The sequence below is a fragment of the Delphinapterus leucas genome, chromosome 15, assembly GCF_059928025.1.
Source record: "Delphinapterus leucas isolate spDelLeu-1000000601 "Yukka" chromosome 15, BTC_Dleu_Yukka2, whole genome shotgun sequence".
In the NCBI taxonomy this organism is placed as follows: Eukaryota; Metazoa; Chordata; class Mammalia; order Artiodactyla; family Monodontidae; genus Delphinapterus; species Delphinapterus leucas.
In genome coordinates this window covers 64,785,158-64,806,496 of record NC_143143.1, presented here as the reverse complement: position 1 = coordinate 64,806,496, position 21,339 = coordinate 64,785,158, and the positions used below count along the sequence as shown (strand labels likewise).

The 21,339-nt window shown below is 42.9% G+C and overlaps 1 protein-coding gene across 2 annotated transcripts in view; it reads left to right on the top strand.

Annotated features, from left to right (window-relative positions):
• Positions 1-21,339, top strand: part of EDEM2 (ER degradation enhancing alpha-mannosidase like protein 2) — a 48,574-nt gene that overhangs the window by 15,130 nt on the left and 12,105 nt on the right. Inside the window, exons 2-9 of one of the 2 annotated variants that reach the window (XM_022592583.3) lie at positions 852-1,063; positions 5,882-6,090; positions 6,325-6,435; positions 8,275-8,314; positions 10,308-10,413; positions 15,530-15,655; positions 17,619-17,830; positions 19,992-20,133. In XM_022592583.3, the coding sequence (XP_022448291.1) occupies positions 5,984-6,090; positions 6,325-6,435; positions 8,275-8,314; positions 10,308-10,413; positions 15,530-15,655; positions 17,619-17,830; positions 19,992-20,133 (844 nt within the window). In that variant the 5' untranslated portion in view covers positions 852-1,063; positions 5,882-5,983. Of the gene's footprint in view, positions 1-851; positions 2,755-5,881; positions 6,091-6,324; positions 6,436-8,274; positions 8,315-10,307; positions 10,414-15,529; positions 15,656-17,618; positions 17,831-19,991; positions 20,134-21,339 lie in introns of both variants that reach the window. The other variant, XM_022592582.3, reaches the window with a different exon arrangement.

Here is a 21,339-nt window from a genome sequence, read left to right as displayed (position 1 = left end):
CATTTCTACAAAGCAACAGATGGGAAATTTCCCAGGAACAAACTAGCTATCTCTTGGCAGTCCAAAAGTATGTAGTATGCAAGCTCTGCTCTGGGAGTTGAAAGAATCTGCTTGATCCACATGACCTCCAGATGCTAGAAAAGGAATCTCCAGATACTTCCCTGCTAAATGTATTTAAGAGTACTGGGTCAAAGGAGAACTAAAATGCCTGGGCTTCCAGCTTCAGGGAATTGAACCTTTTATTCTGACTTTCCAGCAAAAAGGAAGGGAATGGTGAATGTAGAATCGCATGAAGCTAAGGTTAGAGGATACTGCCGAAGTCAATCCCCACGTTTTAATTCTGTTTTGGACTTTTATTTATACAATTGTCATTAATTTCATCAATGTAGTAGAATATAGACTAGGTCTGAATCTTGGCTCTACAACTTATTCAGTGTGAGACGTTGATTATTACTAAACCTCTCTTCAATTTTTAAAATCTGTGTCTCAATTTTTAAAATCTTTAAAATGGTAATAATAATAGTATTGTCTCAGAGGATCGTGGTGAGGACTAACGTCCCAAGAACAGAGCCTGGGACATAGTAACTGCTATATAAATTCTTGCTATTATCTAGACATTTTGGCCTTCTCCTTCTCCTCTTCTTTATTATTAATATTATTCAGTTGGGAAGTAATCAAATTTTATTTGGAGTGTCATCCTACAGTTTTATTCTGCTTCTTGATTGTTTCTGGGGGAAAATTTCTGCAGTTAATGTGTATTGAATTCTGCTTCTTGATTTTTTGCAATAACTCTATGAATCTGTTAACATTTTCATTGTACTGAAAGGTAGTCTCATTCTCTCATTTTCCAGATTTGGAAACTGAATCCCCAAAAGGGAAAGTGACTTGCCCAAGATCACACAGAGACAATGACTAAACCAGTAATAGAACAAAGGACTTCTGACCACGAGTCCACGGCTTGCTCCACTCGACACAGAGTTCAAGAATACTGACCTGGGGTATTAATACACTCTGCCCATCCTCGAAACACGCACAGGAAAACTTGAACACTCTGTGATTCCAGGTATTCTCCAAAAGATGTCTTTCCTTTCTATCAAAATTTCAGGCAGTTCAAGGGAAAGTTCTGTGGCTTGACTTGTAATCTTCGTTGTATACCCAGCACTGTGCTTCAAGTTCTTGAGGGCAGAAATTATTGCCTATAACAGCTGGGATTATTAGGGACAGATGCTTAATAAATGGAACTAATTAACATACCCCCACTTTTAAAAAAAGAGGAATGGGACGCAGGGAAGAGAATATTTATTAAGAAATTAATACGTTCTAGTCACTGTGCTAGAATTTTCACCACTATCCCATTTAATTCCCAGACATCCTTTGTAGCATTGTCAATTTCCAGATTTTGAATCAGGAAATTAAGGTTACTCTGAGTCTTCATGAGTAAATATTCAAGATTGACATTTCTCTGATGGACCACAACCTTTTAGAATCTAATATGATAATCACAGAGTGAGAGGTAAAGCCAAGAAGGAAGAGACCTAATACATTCCAAAAGGTAAAAAAAAAAAAAAAGAGTTTTTTCTCATGAAAAACCATGAAATCAACCATATAAATTGTGAAAATATAAGTCATGATTGTATTTGCTCTGTGACAGTGTGGAAATGCACATTTTTATCAAGCTAGAAAAAGAAAACAAAGAAAAATTATGAGTATTTCAATCTTGCTCATCAAAAGAGACCCATCATTACCAAATCCAGGCAACCTGGCCCCACTCTCCCTGCAAACATTTAATCCACATGAGAGTTTTGAATGGAGACAAGAAGGTAAGTGACAGGACTTATGTAGAGAAGGACACTTAGGCCTGGCTGAGTTTCATAGCATGGAAGAGCCCAGACCCGAAAAATGCTTAGTACCTATTATGCTAGGCTAAAAAAATGGCCCCATAAAGACAATTAGGTCCTAGTTCCTGGAATCTTTAAGTGTACCCTGTTTGGAAAAAGGGTCTTTGCCGATGTGATCAAGTTAAGGCTCTTGAGATGGGAGATTATCCTGTATTATCTAGGTAGGGCCCAAATGCAGTCACAAGTGTCCTTAGAGAGGCAGAGGGAGATACGATACTAATCCACAGAGGAGGAGGTGATGTGAACACGGAAGCAGAGATTGGAGTGACACGGCCACAGGCCAAGGAATGTCAGTAACATTCTCTTTTCCCTGGGAAGCTGGAGAGGCAAGGAGCAGATTCTTCCCTAGAGGCTCCGGGCCTGCCAATATCTTGATTTTGGCCCAGTGAAACTAATTTCAGACTTCTGGCCTGCAGAACTGTGAGAGAATACATTTCTGTTGCTTTAAAACACCAAGTCTGTGGTAATTATAATTTGTTAGCATAGTCGCAGAAAACTAACACCATGCCCCTGTGTTGTTATCCAAGTCTCAATTTACTGTCATCTCCTTTCCCTTCCATCTGGCACTTCCAAGAAGAGTTTCCAAAAGCATCCTAATATCTTTTGTTTGTCTCTTCTGAAAGGCACTGTGACAAGCACTTTATATGCAGTAGCTCACTGAACCCTCATAATCCTATTAGGTGAATATAATACTAATATTATTCCTATTTTACAGATGAGTAAAATGAGGCTCAGAAGAAAAGCTGGTAGGGCCACACTCCTAACAGGTGATGGAGCTAGTATTCCAACTCAGGTCTGCTCAAATCTAAAGCCCACACTTTTAACTTCTGTACTGTACTACCTCAAGATCTCTGGGGTAAGTCAAGGTTTTAATTCTCGTATCTACTGGCGAAATTTCAGGATATATATATCTGAGGGATATTTTCAAGGACTTTGGACCAAAGGAGACCAAACATGCCTTCATTGCAGCTCAAGGAACTGAGCTGCCATTTTTTAGTAAAGAGCAGAGGATGGCCAATCCTAGCATCACAGAAAGCTCAGGTTAAAAGGACCTCAGAGATCCGTTTGTTCAAATTCCTCATTTTACATATGAAGAAGCTGGGCTCACAGAAGGGGAGGGCCCTGCCTAGGGTCACATATAGAGGCTTTAAGTGATAAAGTTGGGACTGAAGTCCTGGTCGCACTTCAAATCTAGGGTTGATTCTACTGCACATCACACTGCCCAAAGTCATGTGTGTTGCTATGGTCCAAAGGGCTGACAAAACTCTGGGAACTTGCAAGAAGGAAAATGGAAAAATGGGTCACAAACTTCTCAAAGCTATAGTGTCCCAGGTCTTCATTCTCACATGGGGTAACCTACAGGGCTGCAGCCCTGAGGTGCAGGGCTGAGATGGTCCAGGGGATTGGGAGTGGGTAGATTCTGCATTGGGACGGAGACTGAAGAGACCATGATGATGTGACCATGTCCCAAATAGGAGGAAAGGAATGTCAAGATTTCATGAATTCCTAGAACTGAAGGGATTTCTGAAAATCTTGAGAGTAGCAGCTTTGGAAGTAAGTTGTCTCTTACATGATTAGCAAGGAGCTCGTTTGGGAAACTCAATAAAATTCTAATTATGATAAAGGCTGAACATTCTTCATCCATCTTTAAATACATCCACTAATAAATATTGAGGCCCCACTGGTCTCTGCCTTCATGCTTAATAAGGTGGTTTTAAAAAAAGATAATATATTTAAAGTACCCATACAGTCTTAGTACACAAGTCCTTTAAAATGCTGTTGCTAAGAAAGAAATTGAAGATGTCACAAACAGATGGAAAGATACACTATGTTCTTGAATTGGAAGAATTTTTATATATATATATATATATATTTTTTTTTTTTTTTGCGGTACATGGGCCTCTCACTGTTTTGGCCTCTCCCGTTGTGGAGCACAGGCTCCGGACACGCAGGCTCAGCGGCCATGGCTCACGGGCCCAGCCGCTCCGCAGCATGTGGGATCTTCCCGGAGCGGGGCACGAACCTGTGTCCCCTGCATCGGCAGGCGGACTCTCAACCACTGCGCCACCAGGGAAGCCCGGAAGAATTAATATTTTTAAATGGCCATACTACCCCAGGCAATCTATAGATTCAGTGCAATCCCTATCAATCTACCAATGGCATTTTTCACAGAACGAGAGCAAATAATCTTAAAAATTGTATGGAAACACGAAAGACCCTGGATAACCAAAACAATCTTGAGAAAGAAGAACAGAGCTGGAGGAATCATTTGCTCTGACTTCAGATAATACTACAAAGACAAATAGTAATCAAAATAGTATGCTACTGGCATAAAAACAGAGACATAGATCCATGGAACAGAATAGAGAGCCCAGAATAAACCCACACACTTATGGTCAATTAATCTATGACAAAGGAGGCAAGAATATACAATGGAGAAAAGGCAGTTTCTTTAGTAAGTGGTGCTGGGAAAACTGGACACTTACATGTAAAAGAATGAAATTAGAACATTGTCTAACACCACATACAAAAATAAACTCAAAATGGATTAAAAACATAAATGTAAGACCTGAAACCATAACACTCCCAGAATAAATCATAGGCAGAACATTCTTTGACATAAATCACAGCAATATTTTTTTGGATCAGTCTCCTATAGCAAAGGAAATAAAACCAAAAATAAACAAATAGGACTTAATCAAACTTAAAAGCTTTTGCATAGCGAAGGAAACCATCGAGAAAACAAAAAGACAACCTACTGAATGGAAGAAAATATTTGCCAATGATATGACCAATAAGCAGTTACTATCCAAAATATATAAACAGCTCATACAACTCAATATCAAAAAAAAAACAAAACCCAGTTAAAAAATGGGCAGAAGATCTGAATAGACATTTCCCCAAAGAGGACATGCAGATTGCCAACAGGCACATGGAAAGATGCTCAACAATGCTAATCATCAGGGAAATGCAAATGAAAACCACAGTGAGATATCACCTCACACCTGAAGGAATGGCTATCATCAAAAAGACCACAAATAACAAATGTTGGCAAGGATGTGGAAAAAAAGGAACCTCTGTAAACTGTTGGTAGGAATGTAAATTGGTACAGCCACTGTGAAAACAGTATGGAGGTTTCTCAAAAAAAACAAAAATAGAGATACCAAATGACCCAGCAATTCCACTTCTGAGTATATATCTGAAAAAAACAAAAACACTAATTCAAAAAGATACACACACCCCAATGTTCATAGCAATATTATTTGCATTTGCCAAGTTATGGAAGCAAGCTAAGTGTCCATCACAGATGACTGGATAAAGAAGATGTGGTATATGTATTCAATGGAATACTACTCAGTCATAAAAAAGAATGAAACTTTTGCCATTTGCAACAACTTTGATGGACTTGGAGGGCATTATGCTAAGTCAAATAAGTCAGACAAAGAAGGACAAATACTGTATGATATCACTTATATGTGGTAACTAAAAAAACCAATAAACTAGTGACTATAAGAAAAAAGAAACAGACTCATATAGAGAACAAACTAGTGGTTACCAGTGGGGAGAGGGAAGGGGGGAGGGGCAACATAAGTGTAGGGGATTAAGAGGTACAAACTATTACGTATCAAATAAGCTACAAGGATATATTGTATAGCACAGGGAATATAGCCAATATTTTATAATAACTATAAATGGAGTTATAAACTTTATAGATTGTGAATCACTATACTGTACACCTGTAGCTTATATAATATTGCACATCAACTATACTTAAATAAAAATAATTAAATTTAAGAAATATTTTTAAAATGCTGTTGCTAAAACATTAATAATAGTAGCTGTACTAGCCACTGTCTTTTAAGACACGTAGATCTCCGCTTCAGAGACTACATGTTCCAAGATGCTCTTTGCTTGGGTTCCACCGCCCATTGTATTCTGGGGCTTGTAGTCCGGAAGTGAATGGATGATTCATCGGCCCGCAGGCGCAGTGCTCCTAATTCCCGGAAGAACCAGCAGAGGGTCGCAGGATGTGCGGGTGGCTGCGGCTGCTGCTGCAGCGGCGGCGCTGACAGGGCACGTGCTCTATGCCTTTCCGGCTGCTCGTCCCGTTTGGCCTCCTGTGTGCGCTGCTACCCCTGCACCATGGTGCGCCCGGCCCGGATGGCACCGCGCCCGACCCCGCCCACTACAGGTGAAGGGGGTCAGGCTCCCCGCCCTTCCATAGTTGGGGAATGGGAATCCCAGACCTAGTCCCTTCCCCATTCCCTCCATCCCAGACCCCCCCACCCTGACCTGCTGGGACCCCGCCACTGGGCTCCTCGCAGAAATCAGGTGGTGATTACCATTTTCCGCCCTAATTCTTGTTCTTTCCTCTGCCTGGTTTCGTTTGGTGGCCCTCTGACTTATTTCTCGTACCCCGCACCAGGGCGCGAGTCAAGGCCATGTTCTACCACGCCTACGACAGCTACCTGGAGAATGCCTTTCCCTACGACGAGCTGCGACCTCTCACCTGTGACGGGCACGACACCTGGGGCAGGTAGTGCGAGCGGAGGAGCAAGGGGGCGGCCTGGGTCTGGCAGTCCGGTCCTAGGCGGGCGGGTATGCTGGAGCTGGTGGCTTCATGATCTCACCGGTTCCAGAAAAACCTCCTAGCTAGCGTGGGGTCGCGTTCCCCCTAATTCAGGCCAGCACCACCAGGATCCACCCAGCCTCCTGGAAAGTTGGATTCCCATAGTGGAAAAAGGCTGGGTTAGCCTGGTGATCTGGACCTCCAGGCTCTGGCCACAGCAGTGACAGACACCAGCTGTTAGGACTTGGGCAAATCTCTGGAGGCTTAGGATATGTGGAAGGGCTTCAAAAAGTCAGAAGACCCAACCCCTTCATGTTATAAGTGGGCAAACAGGCCTAGGAGGGGATGTAACTCTCCTAAACATGAAATTTCAGAGCCTTTGTTGTTAGTGTAACTGAAACCCACTTCCCCCATTACCCTCACATCCCTGACTGCTTCTTGAGATCTCAGCTCAAACTGTCACCTTAGCATCAGTTCCCCTACATACCCACCCCGACAGGTCACTCTCACAAACTTCTCTTTTTATTTTCTTCGTAGCACTTCTCACTCTTATACTGTTATTTTCACTTATGTGTTAGTTTGTCTTTCTCACTTCCACTAGAAGAAAAATCTGTGAGAGATGGAATTCTCTGTCTTGTTCCTTGCTGAGTAAGTGAAGAATCATTGCATTTAGCTGAAGCTAACCTTGATTAAACACTCTGCTAAGCATTTTACTTGTGTCATCTCATTTAATTAACACCCCTAGGAGTTAATTGCTGTTATCTCTGTTTTACAAATGAATATGCTAGGGACTGGAGAAATTAAGCTCAACACAAATTGTGCTGGTTTTCGTTTTTTAGTTGAAAAAAGTAATACAAGTAAATGGCAAATTCAAGCAGTCCAATATCATAAAATAAATATCTCCCATACCCTAGAACTCCAACCACTGTTAACCTTCTTGTGTATCCTTCCAGAAATATTTTTGGTTTATACCATCATATAGGTATGTATATGTGTATCTTTTAAAATAAGCTTTTAAAGGTGTAACTTATATAAAATGCACCCATTTTAAGTGTGTAGTGACCACCATCACAGGATAGAGAACATTTCTGTCACACTGGAAAGTTCCCTGGTGGCCCTTTATAGTTAATCCCTCCACCACCACTGGCCCAAAAAACCGCTAATCTGCTTTCTGTCTATATTGTTTCTTTTTGAAAAATGCAGTTAGAATACGACACACGACACTGCCTATTCTGTACCTTGTCTTTTTCATTTAACTATATAATTTGAATGTCTTCCCCTTAGCCCATAGAACTCTTGATAGCAATCTTTTTGACCACCTCATAGTTTCGCATTGTTTGAATGTATTACAGTTTGGTTAATCACTTTTCAACTGGTATACATTTGGGTTATTTCTAGCTTTTTGCTGTTCTAAAAACAATATTGCCATGAGCATTCTCAAGGCTACAGTTCTGTGCACTGCGAGATAAATTCTTAGATGTGGAAAGCCTGCGCTCTGAGCTACAATCTTATACTGCCTCCCTATGGTGGAGAAGAATGCCAGAGAATATAGGCAATGCGTTTAACTACAGTCGAGCTATTTGCATAAGATGTTATACATCAGCCCACCTCCCAGGTACGTTAAATGGGTCAGAGGTTCCCGGCGATTTTCACGATGGCTTCTGTGTTGTGATTTCAGGTGGGACTGGCAGAGGCATCGCTGTGCTTCACTTATTAGTTTTTGGGGTCTCTGATCTGGGGCAGCCTTAATAACTGGTGTTTGTTTGATTTTCTTACTAAGCAGCTGGGGGTTTTGTCCTTTTACAGTTTTTCTCTGACTCTTATTGATGCTCTGGACACCTTGTTGGTAAGTGTCTCATCTATTCCTTTTCCTCTCCAACATTGCATGACCAATATCCTTCTTCTTTTGGTAACTTGACTGTGGGTGAAAAAATGAATTCTTCACCTGGGCTTTTTATTTTCATCTTTCATTTTGATCTTTAATTTGGGGGCAGTGGAAAGCCAGTGGAATTTTTTCAAGAAGAGGGTAGGAAATGAGATTCCTGTTTTGAGAAGATCACTGGCTACAGTGTGGAGAAAGATTCATGTCATCATTTAACAAACATTTTATGAGTAATTGCTTCATGCACTGTGCTCAGCCCTCTGGGGGAGTGCAGGAATGAGTGAGGCTCCTGCCTATGCAAAGATTCTCGTAATGTGGAAAGAAACAGATGCCCTAAGAGTTGTGGGGATAAACTTGCTGGAGTCTTTTAAAGGAGGAAGAGGTTAATTTCAGCTGGAGGAATCAAAGGATTCCTAGAGAAGGTGACATTTAGATAATCGAAGATAGGTTGGATTTGGAAATGGGAAGACACAGGGTGAGATTTCTGGTAGAGGGAACAGCATGTCTGAGGGCAGAAAATCAGGGAATAGTGGATACTGAAGTCGACAGAAGAACAGTGAGAGACATGGTTAGAAGGATAGATTAGGTCTAAATCATAGAGGGCTTTGAATGCTGAGATAGTCAGGATTGTTTCAGCTGCAAGTGATCAAACTGATTTAGACAGGAAGGAAATTTACTGAGTCAGATAACTAAAAAGTCCAGGTAAAGACTGACCTCAAACCCAGCTGGTTCCAGACATTTAAATAACGTCATTAGGAATCTCTTTCTCCATCTCTTATTTCTACTTTCCTTGCTGGCTGTATTCTCAGGCTCTCCTTAAGCTGGCAGGGTAGCCAATGGTAACTCCAGACTCACATCCCACTCATTTAGTAACCTGTGTGTGGAGAGAATTAGTCCTTTTCCATTAATTCCGTGGACTGAGTCTCACTGATCTGGCTTGGGTTACACATCTATCCCTGAATCAATCAGTTGGCCAAGGGATATAGTACGTTGGCTGGTCCAGGTGAAGTGCCCATTCTTGCAGCTGAAGGGATGGAGTCAGCTTCTTCAAATTACAGGAGTGACTGTGGAAGAAGGGTGATTCCTCAAGGGAAAATTGGAACACTGATATCAGAATAAAAGGCATCAGGATTGCATTTGACTGATGGTTTAAACAAAAAGGTTTAATTTTCTCAAGTATAAGAAAATCTGAATGAAGGTAATTTCTAGCATTGGATCAGCTGCTCAACTGTGCCATCAGAGACCCCATGCTCTTTGTATCCTGCCATTCTACCATCATTAGTATACTGACTTTCATTCTCATGCTTAGTACCTCATGGCCTAAGATGGCTGCCAGCTCCAGAAATCAAGTCTGCTTTCAAAGCAGAAAGAAAAAGAGTAGAAGCCATGCCAACTGTGTCTTGTCCCTTTCTATTAGGAAAACAGGAGCTTTCTGAGAAGTGCCCCTAGTAGACTTTACAAAGCTCAGAATTGACTGGGTAACACAATCACCCAGTAGCAAATGAGACTGCGAAAGCAAATATGTGGATTTCTAGTCTCTATGGCTGGGAGCTACAAGGGTAAAGAAGATTGAGAATCAATGTTGGGCCAACCAACCTGCAGTATTTTCCATAAGGATGAATGTGACAAGGTTAAAAACAATAAATATCCACTGTAAATGTCAAGCTAAGATTTCCTCATGTGGTCTACAGTCTTTATATTGGTTTCATTTAAATGAGTACATAAAAATTCTTAAATTGGTACCAAAGAATTTACTTTACCAGTCTCTTGATACTGGGTCTGTGTGATTTCCAGCTCTCAGTGTTTTCTCCTGTTACCAGCAGTCCTAGAACAGAAACTGTAGGTCTGAAGTTGAATAAGTGGGATTCACACCAGCATAGGATCCTAGACTCTGAATCTAGCATCTTCAGTGCCCACAAGCCTGAGAGCCTCACTGTCAGGTCTCTCTTTCCTTCAGATTTTGGGGAATGTCTCAGAATTCCAAAGAGTGGTTGAAGTGCTCCAGGACAACGTGGACTTTGATATTGATGTGAACGCCTCTGTGTTTGAAACCAACATCCGAGGTGAGGGCTGCCTTCTAGGGCACTTGGAAGAAAGGAGAATGTGGAATTTTGGCTTCTGTGTAAACCAAGAGGTGATAAACAGGATCTTAAGCGCCAGCCTTGCCAGGGCACTTGGCTCAAGCCAGATTGACAGAGTCTTCCCTCCTGTAGGGTTGGGTAGGGAGGTCTCGGGATCCCTCATCACTTTCAGACATGAAAGTGAGCAGGGGACAGAGAAAAGACTGAAAAGAAATATGCCAGGATTACTCACATATTTAACATATATTTGGTACCAGGCTTTCAGCCAAGAGCAAGAAAGATGTAATCCTTGCCTTCTTGTAGCTTATTGCCTATTGAAAGTTTGTTAGAACTTTCTGCATTGTTGATGGAAATGTTTTATATCTGTGTTGTCTAGTCCAGTAGCCACTAGCTACATGTGGCTATTGAACATTTGAAAGGTGGCTACTGCAACTGAAGAACTGAATTTTAAATTTCATTTAATTTTAATGGATTTAAATTTAAATAGTGACATGTGGTTACTAATTACTGTATTACATAGTGCAAGCCTAGGGTATTAGTTTCCAAACGTGGCTGCCCATCAGAAGCATTTGGGACATTTTAAAAAGTTCAGCTGTGTAGACTCCACTCTAAATCTAATGAATTGGGATCTCTGGGTTGGGTCCTACAGTCAGTATTTTTAGCAGGTTCCCAATGAATCTTTTTTTTTTTTTAATGAATCATTCATTTTATTGAGGTAAATTTACATATACTGAAATGCACAGATTTACACATTTCAATGAATTTTGACCCAGTGATTCTTTTTTTTTAAATTAATTAACTAACTGTTTATTTTTTTTGGCTGCGTTGGGTCTTTGTTGCTGCGGGTGGGCTTTTTCTAGTCGTGGCGAGTGGGGACTACTCTTCATTGCAGTGCATGGGCTGCTCATTGCAGTGGCTTCTCTTTGTTGCAGAGCATGGGCTCTGTGCACGTGGGCTTCAGTAATTGTGACTCGCAGGCTTAGCTGCTCCGCAGCATGTGGGATCTTCCTGCACCAGGGTTCGAACCCGTATCCCCTGCATTGGTAGACGGGTTCTTAACCACTGAGCCACCGGGGAAGTCCCTTATTTATTTATTTATTTTTAAACATCTTTATTGGAGTATAATTGCTTTACAGTGGTGTGTTAGTTTCTGCTTTATAACAAAGTGAATCAGTTATACATATACATATGTTCCCATATCTCTTCCCTCTTGCGTCTCCCTCCCTCCCACCCTCCCTATCCCACCCCTCTAGGTGGTCACAAACCACTGAGCTGATCTCCCTGTGCTATGCGGCTGCTTCCCACTAGCTATCTATTTTACGTTTGGTAGTGTATATATGTCCATGCCACTCTCTCACTTTGTCACAGCTTACCCTTCCCCCTCCCCATATCCTCAAGTCCATTCTCTAGTAGGTCTCTGTCTTTATTCCCGTCTTAGCCCTAGGTTCTTCATGACCCTTTTCTTCTTTTTTTTTTTCCTTAGATTCCACATATATGTGTTAGCATACTGTATTTGTTTTTCTCTTTCTGACTTACTTCACTCTGTATGACAGACTCTAGGTCCATCCACCTCACTACAAATAACTCAATTTCATTTCCTTTTATGGCTGAGTAATATTCCATTGTATATATGTGTCACATCTTCTTTATCCATTCATCTGATGATGGACACTTAGGTTGCTTCCTTGTCCTGGCTATTGTAAATAGAGCTGCAATGAACATTTTGGTACGTGACTCTTTTTGAATTATGGTTTTCTCAGGGTATATGCCCAGTAGTGGGATTGCTGGGTCGTATGGTAGTTCTATTTTTAGTTTTTTAAGGAACCTCCATACTGTTCTCCATAGTGGCTGTATCAATTTACATTCCCACCAACAGTGCAAGAGTGTTCCCTTTTCTCCATACCCTCTCCAGCCTTTATTGTTTCTAGATTTTTTGATGATGGCCATTCTGACCAGTGTGAGGTGATATCTCATTGTAGTTTTGATTTGCATTTCTCTAATGATTAATGATATTGAGCATTCTTTCATGTGTTTGTTGGCAATCTGTATATCTTCTTTGGAGAAATGTCTATTTAGGTCTTCTGCCCAATTTTGGATTGGGTTGTTTGTTTTTTTGTTATTGATCTGCATGAGCTGCTTGTAAATTTTGGAGGTTAATCCTTTGTCAGTTGCTTCATTTGCAAATATTTTCTCCCATTCTGAGGGTTGTCTTTTGGTCTTGTTTATGGTTTCCTTTGCTGTGCAAAAGCTTTTAAGTTTCATTAGGTTCCATTTGTCTATTTTTGTTTTTATTTCCATTTCTCTAGGAGGTGGGCCAAAAAGGATCTTGCTGTGATTTATGTCATAGAGTGTTCTGCCTATGTTTTCCTCTAAGAGTTTTATAGTGTCTGGCCTTACATTTAGGTCTTTTATCCATTTTGAGTTTTATTTTTGTGTATGGTGTTAGGGAGTGTTCTAATTTCATACTTTTACATGTACCTGTCCAGTTTTCCCAGCACCACTTATTGAAGAGGCTGTCTTTTCCCCACTGTATATTCTTGCCTCCTTTATCAAAGATAAGGTGACCATATGTGCGTGGGTTTATCTCTGGGCTTTCTATCCTGTTCCATTTATCTATATGTCTGTTTTTGTACCAGTACCATACTGTCTTGATTACTGTAGCTTTGTAGTATAGTCTGAAGTCAGGGAGCCTGATTCCTCCAGCTCCATTTTTTGTTCTCGAGATTGCTTTGGCTATTTGGGGTCTTTTGTGTTTCCATAGAAATTGTGAAATTTTTTGTTCTAGTTCTGTGAAAAATGCCAGTGGTAGTTTTATAGGGATTGCATTGAATCTGTAGATTGCTTTGGGTAGTAGAGTCATTTTCACAATGTTGATTCTTCCAATTGAAGAACATGGTATATCTCTCCATCTATTTGTATCATCTTTAATTTCTTTCATCAGTGTCTTATAATTTTCTGCATACAGGTCTTTTGTCTCCTTAGGTAGGTTTATTCCTAGATATTTTATTCTTTTTGTTGCAATGGTAAATGGGAGTGTTTTCTTAATTTCACTTTCAGATTTTTCATCATTAGTGTATAGGAATGCAAGAGATTTCTGTGCATTAATTTTGTATCCTGCTACTTTACCAAATTCATTGATTAGCTCTAGTAGTTTTCTGGTATCATCTTTAGGATTCTCTATATATAGTATCATGTCATCTGCAAACAGTGACAGCTTTACTTCTTCTTTTCCAATTTGGATTCCTTTTATTTCTTTTTCTTCTCTGATTGCTGTGGCTAAAACTTCCAAAACTATGTTGAATAATAGTGGCGAGAGTGGACATCCTTGTCTTGTTCCTGATCTTAGTGGAAATGGTTTCAGTTTTTCACCATTGAGGACGATGTTGGCTGTGGGTTTGTCATATATGGCCTTTATTATGTTGAGGAAAGTTCCCTCTATGCCTACTTTCTGCAGGGTTTTTATCATAAATGGGTGTTGAATTTTGCCGAAAGCTTTCTCTGCATGTATTGAGATGACCATATGGTTTTTCTCCTTCAATTTGTTAATATGGTGTATCACGTTGATTGATTTGCATATATTGAAGAATCCTTGCATTCCTGGAATAAACCCCACTTGATCATGGTGTATGATCGTTTTAATGTGCTGTTATATTCTGTTTGCTAGTATTTTGTTGAGGATTTTTTATCTATGTTCATCAGTGATATTGGCCTGTAGTTTTCATTCTTTGTGACATCTTTGTCTGGTTTTGGTATCAGGGTGATGGTGGCCTTGTAGAATGAGTTGGAGAGTGTTCCTCCCTCTGCTATATTTTGGAAGAGTTTGAGAAGGATAGGCGTTAGCTCTTCTCTAAATGTCCCTATTTATTTTTTAATGAACACTTATTGCCTAGGTTTTACCTGTGGGATTCTTTGAGGCCCGGGTTGAATGTGGGTTTTTCCAGATATATTTTTTGTTTACTCTTGCCATGTGGCTGGAGGCATTATCTGCTAAAACCACCTTAGGCTAAAGATTTGAGGTTTTCTAGACAACACAGTTAGTGTGAATTCAGTCTGTAAAACTTAGTGAGTACCAGTTTGTGGTTATTAATTCTTAGGAGAGATTTTTTTTTCTTCACTTTACTTGGCATTGAGATTTGAGGTATACAGTTTTCCTTACTGTATGCTAGGGGAGGTGTGTAGGGTTTATTTTTAATTCATCTTTACAAAGGGTATATAATTCTTCCAGATCCCAACTTCATGGAGGGATCTTCTATCAGACTTCCCACTCTGGGTAGGTCCTGCCTTTGTCTCTTATTCCTGGTCTGCCAGGAGGAGGGGAAAACTGAAGCTCAAGGTCACCAGTTTTTTCAGTGGGAGGGCCATTCAGGATATCTGTTTAGCCATATTTCCAGATAATCTTTGTGTCTTTTTATAAGTCCTAAATATTATGTAATAAATTGAAATAGATAAATGAATAAAATGAAGGTAATAAGTATCCTCCCTTGGTCTTGGGGTGATGGGGAGACAGTGACCAAGTGCAATGAGCATGGACTTTGGAGTCAGACAGACCTGGCCCTACCACCTAGTAGATGGATGACCCTGGGCAAGTCAGTTTACCTCTCTGAACCACAGTATCTCCGTCTGAAGAGGGCACAGTAGTACCTAGTGCTTGGTATACGGTAGGGACTGCAAAAAAATGATAACCTTTTTTTTTTTTTTGGTGGTACGCGGGCCTCTCACTGTTGTGGCCTCTCCCGTTGCGGAGTAAAGGCTCCAGCCGCGCTGGCTCAGCGGCCATGGCTCACGGGCCCAGATGCTGCACGGCATGTGGGATCTTCCTGGACCGGGGCACGAACCCATGTCCCCTGCATCAGCAGGCTGACTCTCAACCACTGCGCCACCAGGGAAGCCCGATAACCATTATTTTTGTGACCCACCAAGAGAAAAAAAAACTTCATGAACTTAACACTGTACCAGTGTGGGGGGTTAAGGACTCTTCTTTTGCTACATGGCTCCAGCCCCTTCCCAGTGAGCCACTGAACAGAGCATTAAGTTTAATTTGTACAAGGGAAAGACTGGTCCTTAGGATTCTGACACTTGCTTTTTGTACCATCTGTAGTAGTAGGAGGACTTCTGTCTGCTCACCTGCTATCAAAGAGGGCTGGGGTAGAAGTGGAGGCTGGATGGCCCTGCTCGGGACCTCTCCTGAGGATGGCTGAGGAGGCAGCCCGGAAACTCCTCCCAGGTAAGACCCACGTGGAGATGGGGCAGAGATGAAGTCCAGTAGGTCCTGCTGCTCTTGCTGGAGAAGAGAGTGGCTGTGCAGAATTATTTGCTCGTGTTGCTCACCCAAACACTTGGTATTTCTACCTCTTGGCGCCCACCATGGAAAACAGGAGAGTCCTTGGCATTTTGACGGCTAGGCTAGGATGGATGAGCTGACCTCATTAATGTTTGCGAGGAGCGCTGAAGGCCAGCCTGGTGGCTGGAAGGCTCTTGCCCTTATTTGAGTGAGTGCTTTTGCCCCCTCCCAGGCCCACACGCCACTGGAATGAAAGGGTTCCAGAGAAGAGCCTAGGTCTGAGCGTTCGGAACCTCTGGTTCCAGACTCGGCTCTGACAACCAATAGCTTGACCAAGCCGCTCTTCCTCTCCTTGGTTCAATTTCCCCGTCTATCAAATGGGAGTCATAATTCCTGCCTCCCTCTGGGGAGACGTAAAATGAGGTCAGAGAGGAGAAAGTTCTTGGAGAACCTCAAACACCGCTGAGACATGAGAGGGACTTGTTTTGTAGCTGAGCCATGTCCAGGGCTGCAGGCCAAGCTGCAGTGTTTGTCCAGAGGGGCAGTAGCTGGGCTCGGCAGCATCAGCGGGACGCTGTGTTCTCTTCAGGGTGTGGTGGAGGCTCTGAGAGCTGTTCACACCCAAACACGTTACACTGCTTTCCACCAACCTCTTGGCCGTCTCACTTCTCCCCTTCACCCAGGACTTGCCTCTCATCCTTGGGGAAGAGCTGAGGAGAGTGAGCGAACTGGGTTCAGGTCTCACTCATGGCCTGAATGTCTCCTTACAAACGTCATGTCCTGTGTGACTCATCCCTGGAGGGAAACTGTCTGGTTGCTCCCTTCTTTTTTTTGTATTGAGAAATATACATATTGAAAAGTGCATTCATGCTGAGAAACAGGATTTTGTCACCTCCCCACCCCCTTTTAAATACTGCCTGACTTCTCTGAACTATCCCTTTGGGTCCTTCTTGCTCGTGACTTGAATCCTCCTTGCTTACCACTCATGTCTGCCAGATAGCAAGTTTCTCTTCTTACAGTAAAGTTGCTGAACCTTGTGGTTCTTAGAAGTTTTGACAACTTTGTTCACAGTTTGGTGACGCACAGGCTGCTTTGGGGTTGTTGGACCTTTCAGCCTGGAGAGGAAATCTCTGCCTCTGACTTGCTGTCTTAGTTCCTTGCCTTGAATTGGAAGGCACTGGGGTGAGGTGGACAGGGCACTGGGCCCATTGCGGGGGGAAGGGGAGTGGGCACGTGATAGTCATTCCCATCCCAGTTCCGTTTGGCTCTCTCTGATCTCTGAGTGACTTCTTTACAAGCCTGACCTTTCCTACCTGTGAATTGAGGGTTGGACCACATTGGCAGTTTTGTGGTTTATATCCTTTTTAAAGAAAATAATGTAGCCCCTGAAACTCTTTATTTAGAGCAGGGATCTTAAACTGGCTGCTCTGGGACTGTTTACAGTCTTCAGATGTGTTTCATTTGGTCAGAATGGTGTTTTAAGAAGTAGATGAATGGCTTTTTCATTGTGCCACCAGCTCCCCCACTGCCTGTGGCTTAAGCCCTGCCTGCTTCACACTAAGTTACTTGCCTGGCCTCTGAGGCATAATATAAAATAAGTAAAAGTAGAGCTGCTCTAGCTAAAGTGAGCATGTGTGGAGTGTGATACCCCAGAGCACAGCCTGCTGCTTCCCTGCTCACCACAGGCAAGAGCCCAAGGCATGAGGAGCAGTGTTTGACAGCATCTGGGTTAGGTGGCCACTGAGGGCCCTCCAGTTGTGACATTTATCCTTCTCTGGCTCAGTCTCTAGCAGATCACCCAGGAGACAAAAGGGAAGTGCTGGCCAAGGCCTCAGGCTTTGGTCCTGTGTCCACCCATGCCCACCTCCCCGCTCCTATCTGGGGTCTTAATTTTGCGATTGTTCAGCCTTTCAGACCCCCACTGGCATGCCGTATGGAACGGTGAACCTGCTTCATGGCGTGAACCCAGGAGAGACTCCTGTCACCTGCACAGCAGGGATCGGGACCTTCATCGTGGAATTTGCCACCCTGAGCAGCCTCACCGGTGACCCTGTGTTCGAAGACGTGGCCAGAGTGGCCCTGATGCGCCTCTGGGAGAGCCGGTCAGATATTGGGCTGGTAGGTCCGCTGCCACTCTTCCTGTCTAGCTCAAGTTGGCCACCTTGGCCCCTGCTTATGAGGCTCAGGGCTCTGAGCAACAAGTTGCGGTCCAGCCGAAGGAAACTAAGGGTGACCTCAGGAGTGATCCAAGGCTTAGGCTCACAACACCAAAAGTAGACCAAGCCTCCAGTTCATGCTTTGGCACAGAGGGGAGGAGAACATGAGAGCACATCCTCTGGCAGGAAAAGGGGCCATGATAAGCTCTGGCTCCTTGAGCTTCTCTGATCTAGGGAGTGGGTCATATGCTTCATGCCCCTGACTCACTCGGTGACCTTAGATCGTCAGCCTGTCTGGCCCTCATTTTTATATATTTTTGTTTGTAAAACTGTGTTTCTTAGAACCAAAAGATTTGAGAGATGTTGAATGGCTGTTCCATGAGGAAATGATTACTGGTCAATTAAATTTGGGCAACACTATAAATAGTATTCTTTTTTTGGAGAGTCATAATGAACACGAGCAGGTTAAAGGTTATGAAATCCTATGATAAATTCATCTATTTAACTTTGCTTAACTCAATGTTTCACAAACTTATTTGACCCCAGAGCTTTTCTTCCCCTACAAACCTACTCACCTATGGAAATTTAAGGTTGGTTTCGGCTCCTAAACTAGATGATCCAGTGAAACTAACAGTAATTGAGCCAAAGCTGTCCAGGAAATAGCACTAGATTTAGTCAGAACTGAGACTGAGCCCCAGCCTTACTATGTTGAAACTGTGTGACCCTGGCCAAGTCACTCAACCTTTCTGATCCACAGTTACTTCAGCAATAATATTGATGGATTAATACCTCCTTGCTGAGTCATTATGACTTATGAAGACTGTGTTGTCCGAAAGTGATTCAGGTGGAGGCACGTTTTATGCAAAGTCTGGTTCTAAGTCAGCTTGAAAAGTGAAACTTGTGTGAGGACTCCTTGACAGTCACTTAAGAAGGTGCCACTCTGGAGACCTAGAGTAACTCCCTTAGTGTCCAACACAGGCAGTTTTTTCTCCAGCTCGGGAGCCATAGTGACTCCGTGACCACCCTGCCCACATCCTCTCAGCCCTTTATCATTTCCGTGCACACTGGCCTGTCTTCCAGTTGCTGTCACCCATGTCTCTTTGGCTACGGGCCTTTTCTGGTGCCTGGATCCTGCTCTGCTTGCACTTGGCTGGAAACGCCAGGTCTTAAATGCTACCCCAGAGCAGTTCTCAATCAGTGGCTGATACTGATGGGAGTTTATGGACAATCACCCTTGTTCCCCGGCCCTCGGGTGGGACCGTGCTGAGGCTTGTGCTCTACACTGACTCCCAGAGCTGCCCGGTGGGATGGAGCTCCGTTTCCCATGGTGGTAACTTGCCTGACAGCACACCCTTTAGGGCTGCCTCCCTGCCCTGCCTCACTTTTCCCCTCCTCTTCCAGAGTTTCCAGGGACTCACCGTCCAAATCAACTACTTCCTGGCTTCCTTGCTGGGGCTCTGCCCAAACTAACACAGGACAATTAGCTGTTTCTTTGAATGAGTACCAAGTGAAGTTATCAGCTTCCATCGGGGTCTAAGTTATATGGACAACATATCTCTTCATTTAAATCTTTAAAATTTATTTTTAAATGGTTCACAAGTCAAAGGATACAAAAAAGTACGCAGTGACATCTGTGACCCGTCCTCCAGCTACCCAGTTCCTCTCCTTACAAGCAACTACTCTATCAGTTTCTTGGATGTCCTTCCCAAGTTGATTTATGGAAATACGGAAAGTATATCTTATGTCTTTAGACACTGGAATCGCATGCAGATTCTCAGGCTGAGAAGTCTGAGACATTGTGGGAACAGCACGTTCTCATCTCCCAGCTCACACACACTCTAGACAGGGCATGAACACTCCAAGTCATTGTTCTTTTTTCAGTTTTTGACCAGTGTGTATAATTAAGTCCTCCTAAATGTGCATGAGATGTGTCTCCACTGTACATATATGCAAGAGAGCTGGCCATGATCCAGCCTTGCCCCCCAACCCTGTACCCCGATAGCCTGCATGTCTCCCAAGAAGCACTGGGGTGCCTGCCTTGTATCTCACGGGACAGTCAGGGGTGTGGGGACATCCTTGTTTGGTCTTGGGCCCTCCTTTGACACCAAATGTCTCTCTCCTAGGTCGGCAACCACATCGATGTGCTCACTGGCAAGTGGGTGGCCCAGGACGCGGGCATTGGGGCTGGCGTGGACTCCTACTTTGAGTACCTGGTAAAAGGAGCCATCCTGCTTCAGGATAAGAAGCTCATGGCCATGTTCCTAGGTAAAAAGGGCAGGGTAAGGGGGCTTTTCCCCATGGTTTTCCCTATTGACATGTAGTTTATTTATAAACTTTCAGTTGCTCCCAAGTGCCTACAGAATCAGCTCTGCATTCAAAACCACCATGGACTTACACTGCCCACTTGAGGCCCACTACACCTTTTCATGCCTTCCTGCAAGAGCCAACTGAACCATGCTGGCTTCTCTATATGCAGCCCTGGATTTTTTATTTCCTGGCCATTGCACATGGTGTTTCCTTTGCCTAAAATACCTTCTTTCCTGCCTTTATGTGTCCAAATTCTGTCCACCCGTTAAGGCCCAGCTTAAACGTCACTTTGCCCAGAAAATAGCTTGATTCTTCCTCAGAATTTAGGGCCTTCAGAATCTTTTTTTTGTTTTTTAATATATAAATTTATTTATTTATTTTGGCCACGTTGGGTTTTCGTTGCTGCGCGCGGGCTTTCTCTAGTTGTGACGAGCCGGGGCTACTGTTCGTTGCAGTGCACGGGCTTCTCATTGCAGTGGCTTCTCTTGTTGCGGAGCACGGGCTCTAGGCGCGCGTGCTTCAGTAGTTGTGGCACGTGGGCTCAGTAGTTGTGGCTCGCGGGCTCTAGAGCGCAGGCTCAGTAGTTGTGGTGCACGAGCTTAGTTGCTCCGCGGCATGTGGGATCTTCCCAGATCAGAGCTCGAACCTGTGTCCCCTGCATTGGCAGGCGGATTCTTAGCCACTGCGCCACCAGGGAAGCCCGGCATCATTTTTGCAGTCAGCTATCATCACAGTTATACCTCTTCTAACTGAGTGCAGCATCCAGGCCTTATTCATCTGTACTCCCCACAGTGCTTTGCAGGAGGTAGCTGTAGATTAATGCCTGTTGAATAAAAGCAGTTTACCCTTCAGGCCCTTAGACACTAGTAGTAATGATATTGAGGAATTGTTGGGCACCTAATAATAATTATAGCTACCATTCATTTATTCAGCAAATATTTACTGAGTACCATTGATGTGTTAAGTTTTGTGCCAAGCACTGAACATGGACTATTTCATTTCATCCGTACAACACTGTTTGAGATTGTCTTATTTATTTGCATGTTTTTGGTACTTTGTTCATTCAGATAATGCTTATTGTGCATATTTATTATGTACTATCTTCATGTTGGGGATTCTGCAATCAACAAAACAAAGTCCTAGCTCTCATAGATTTACAGTCTA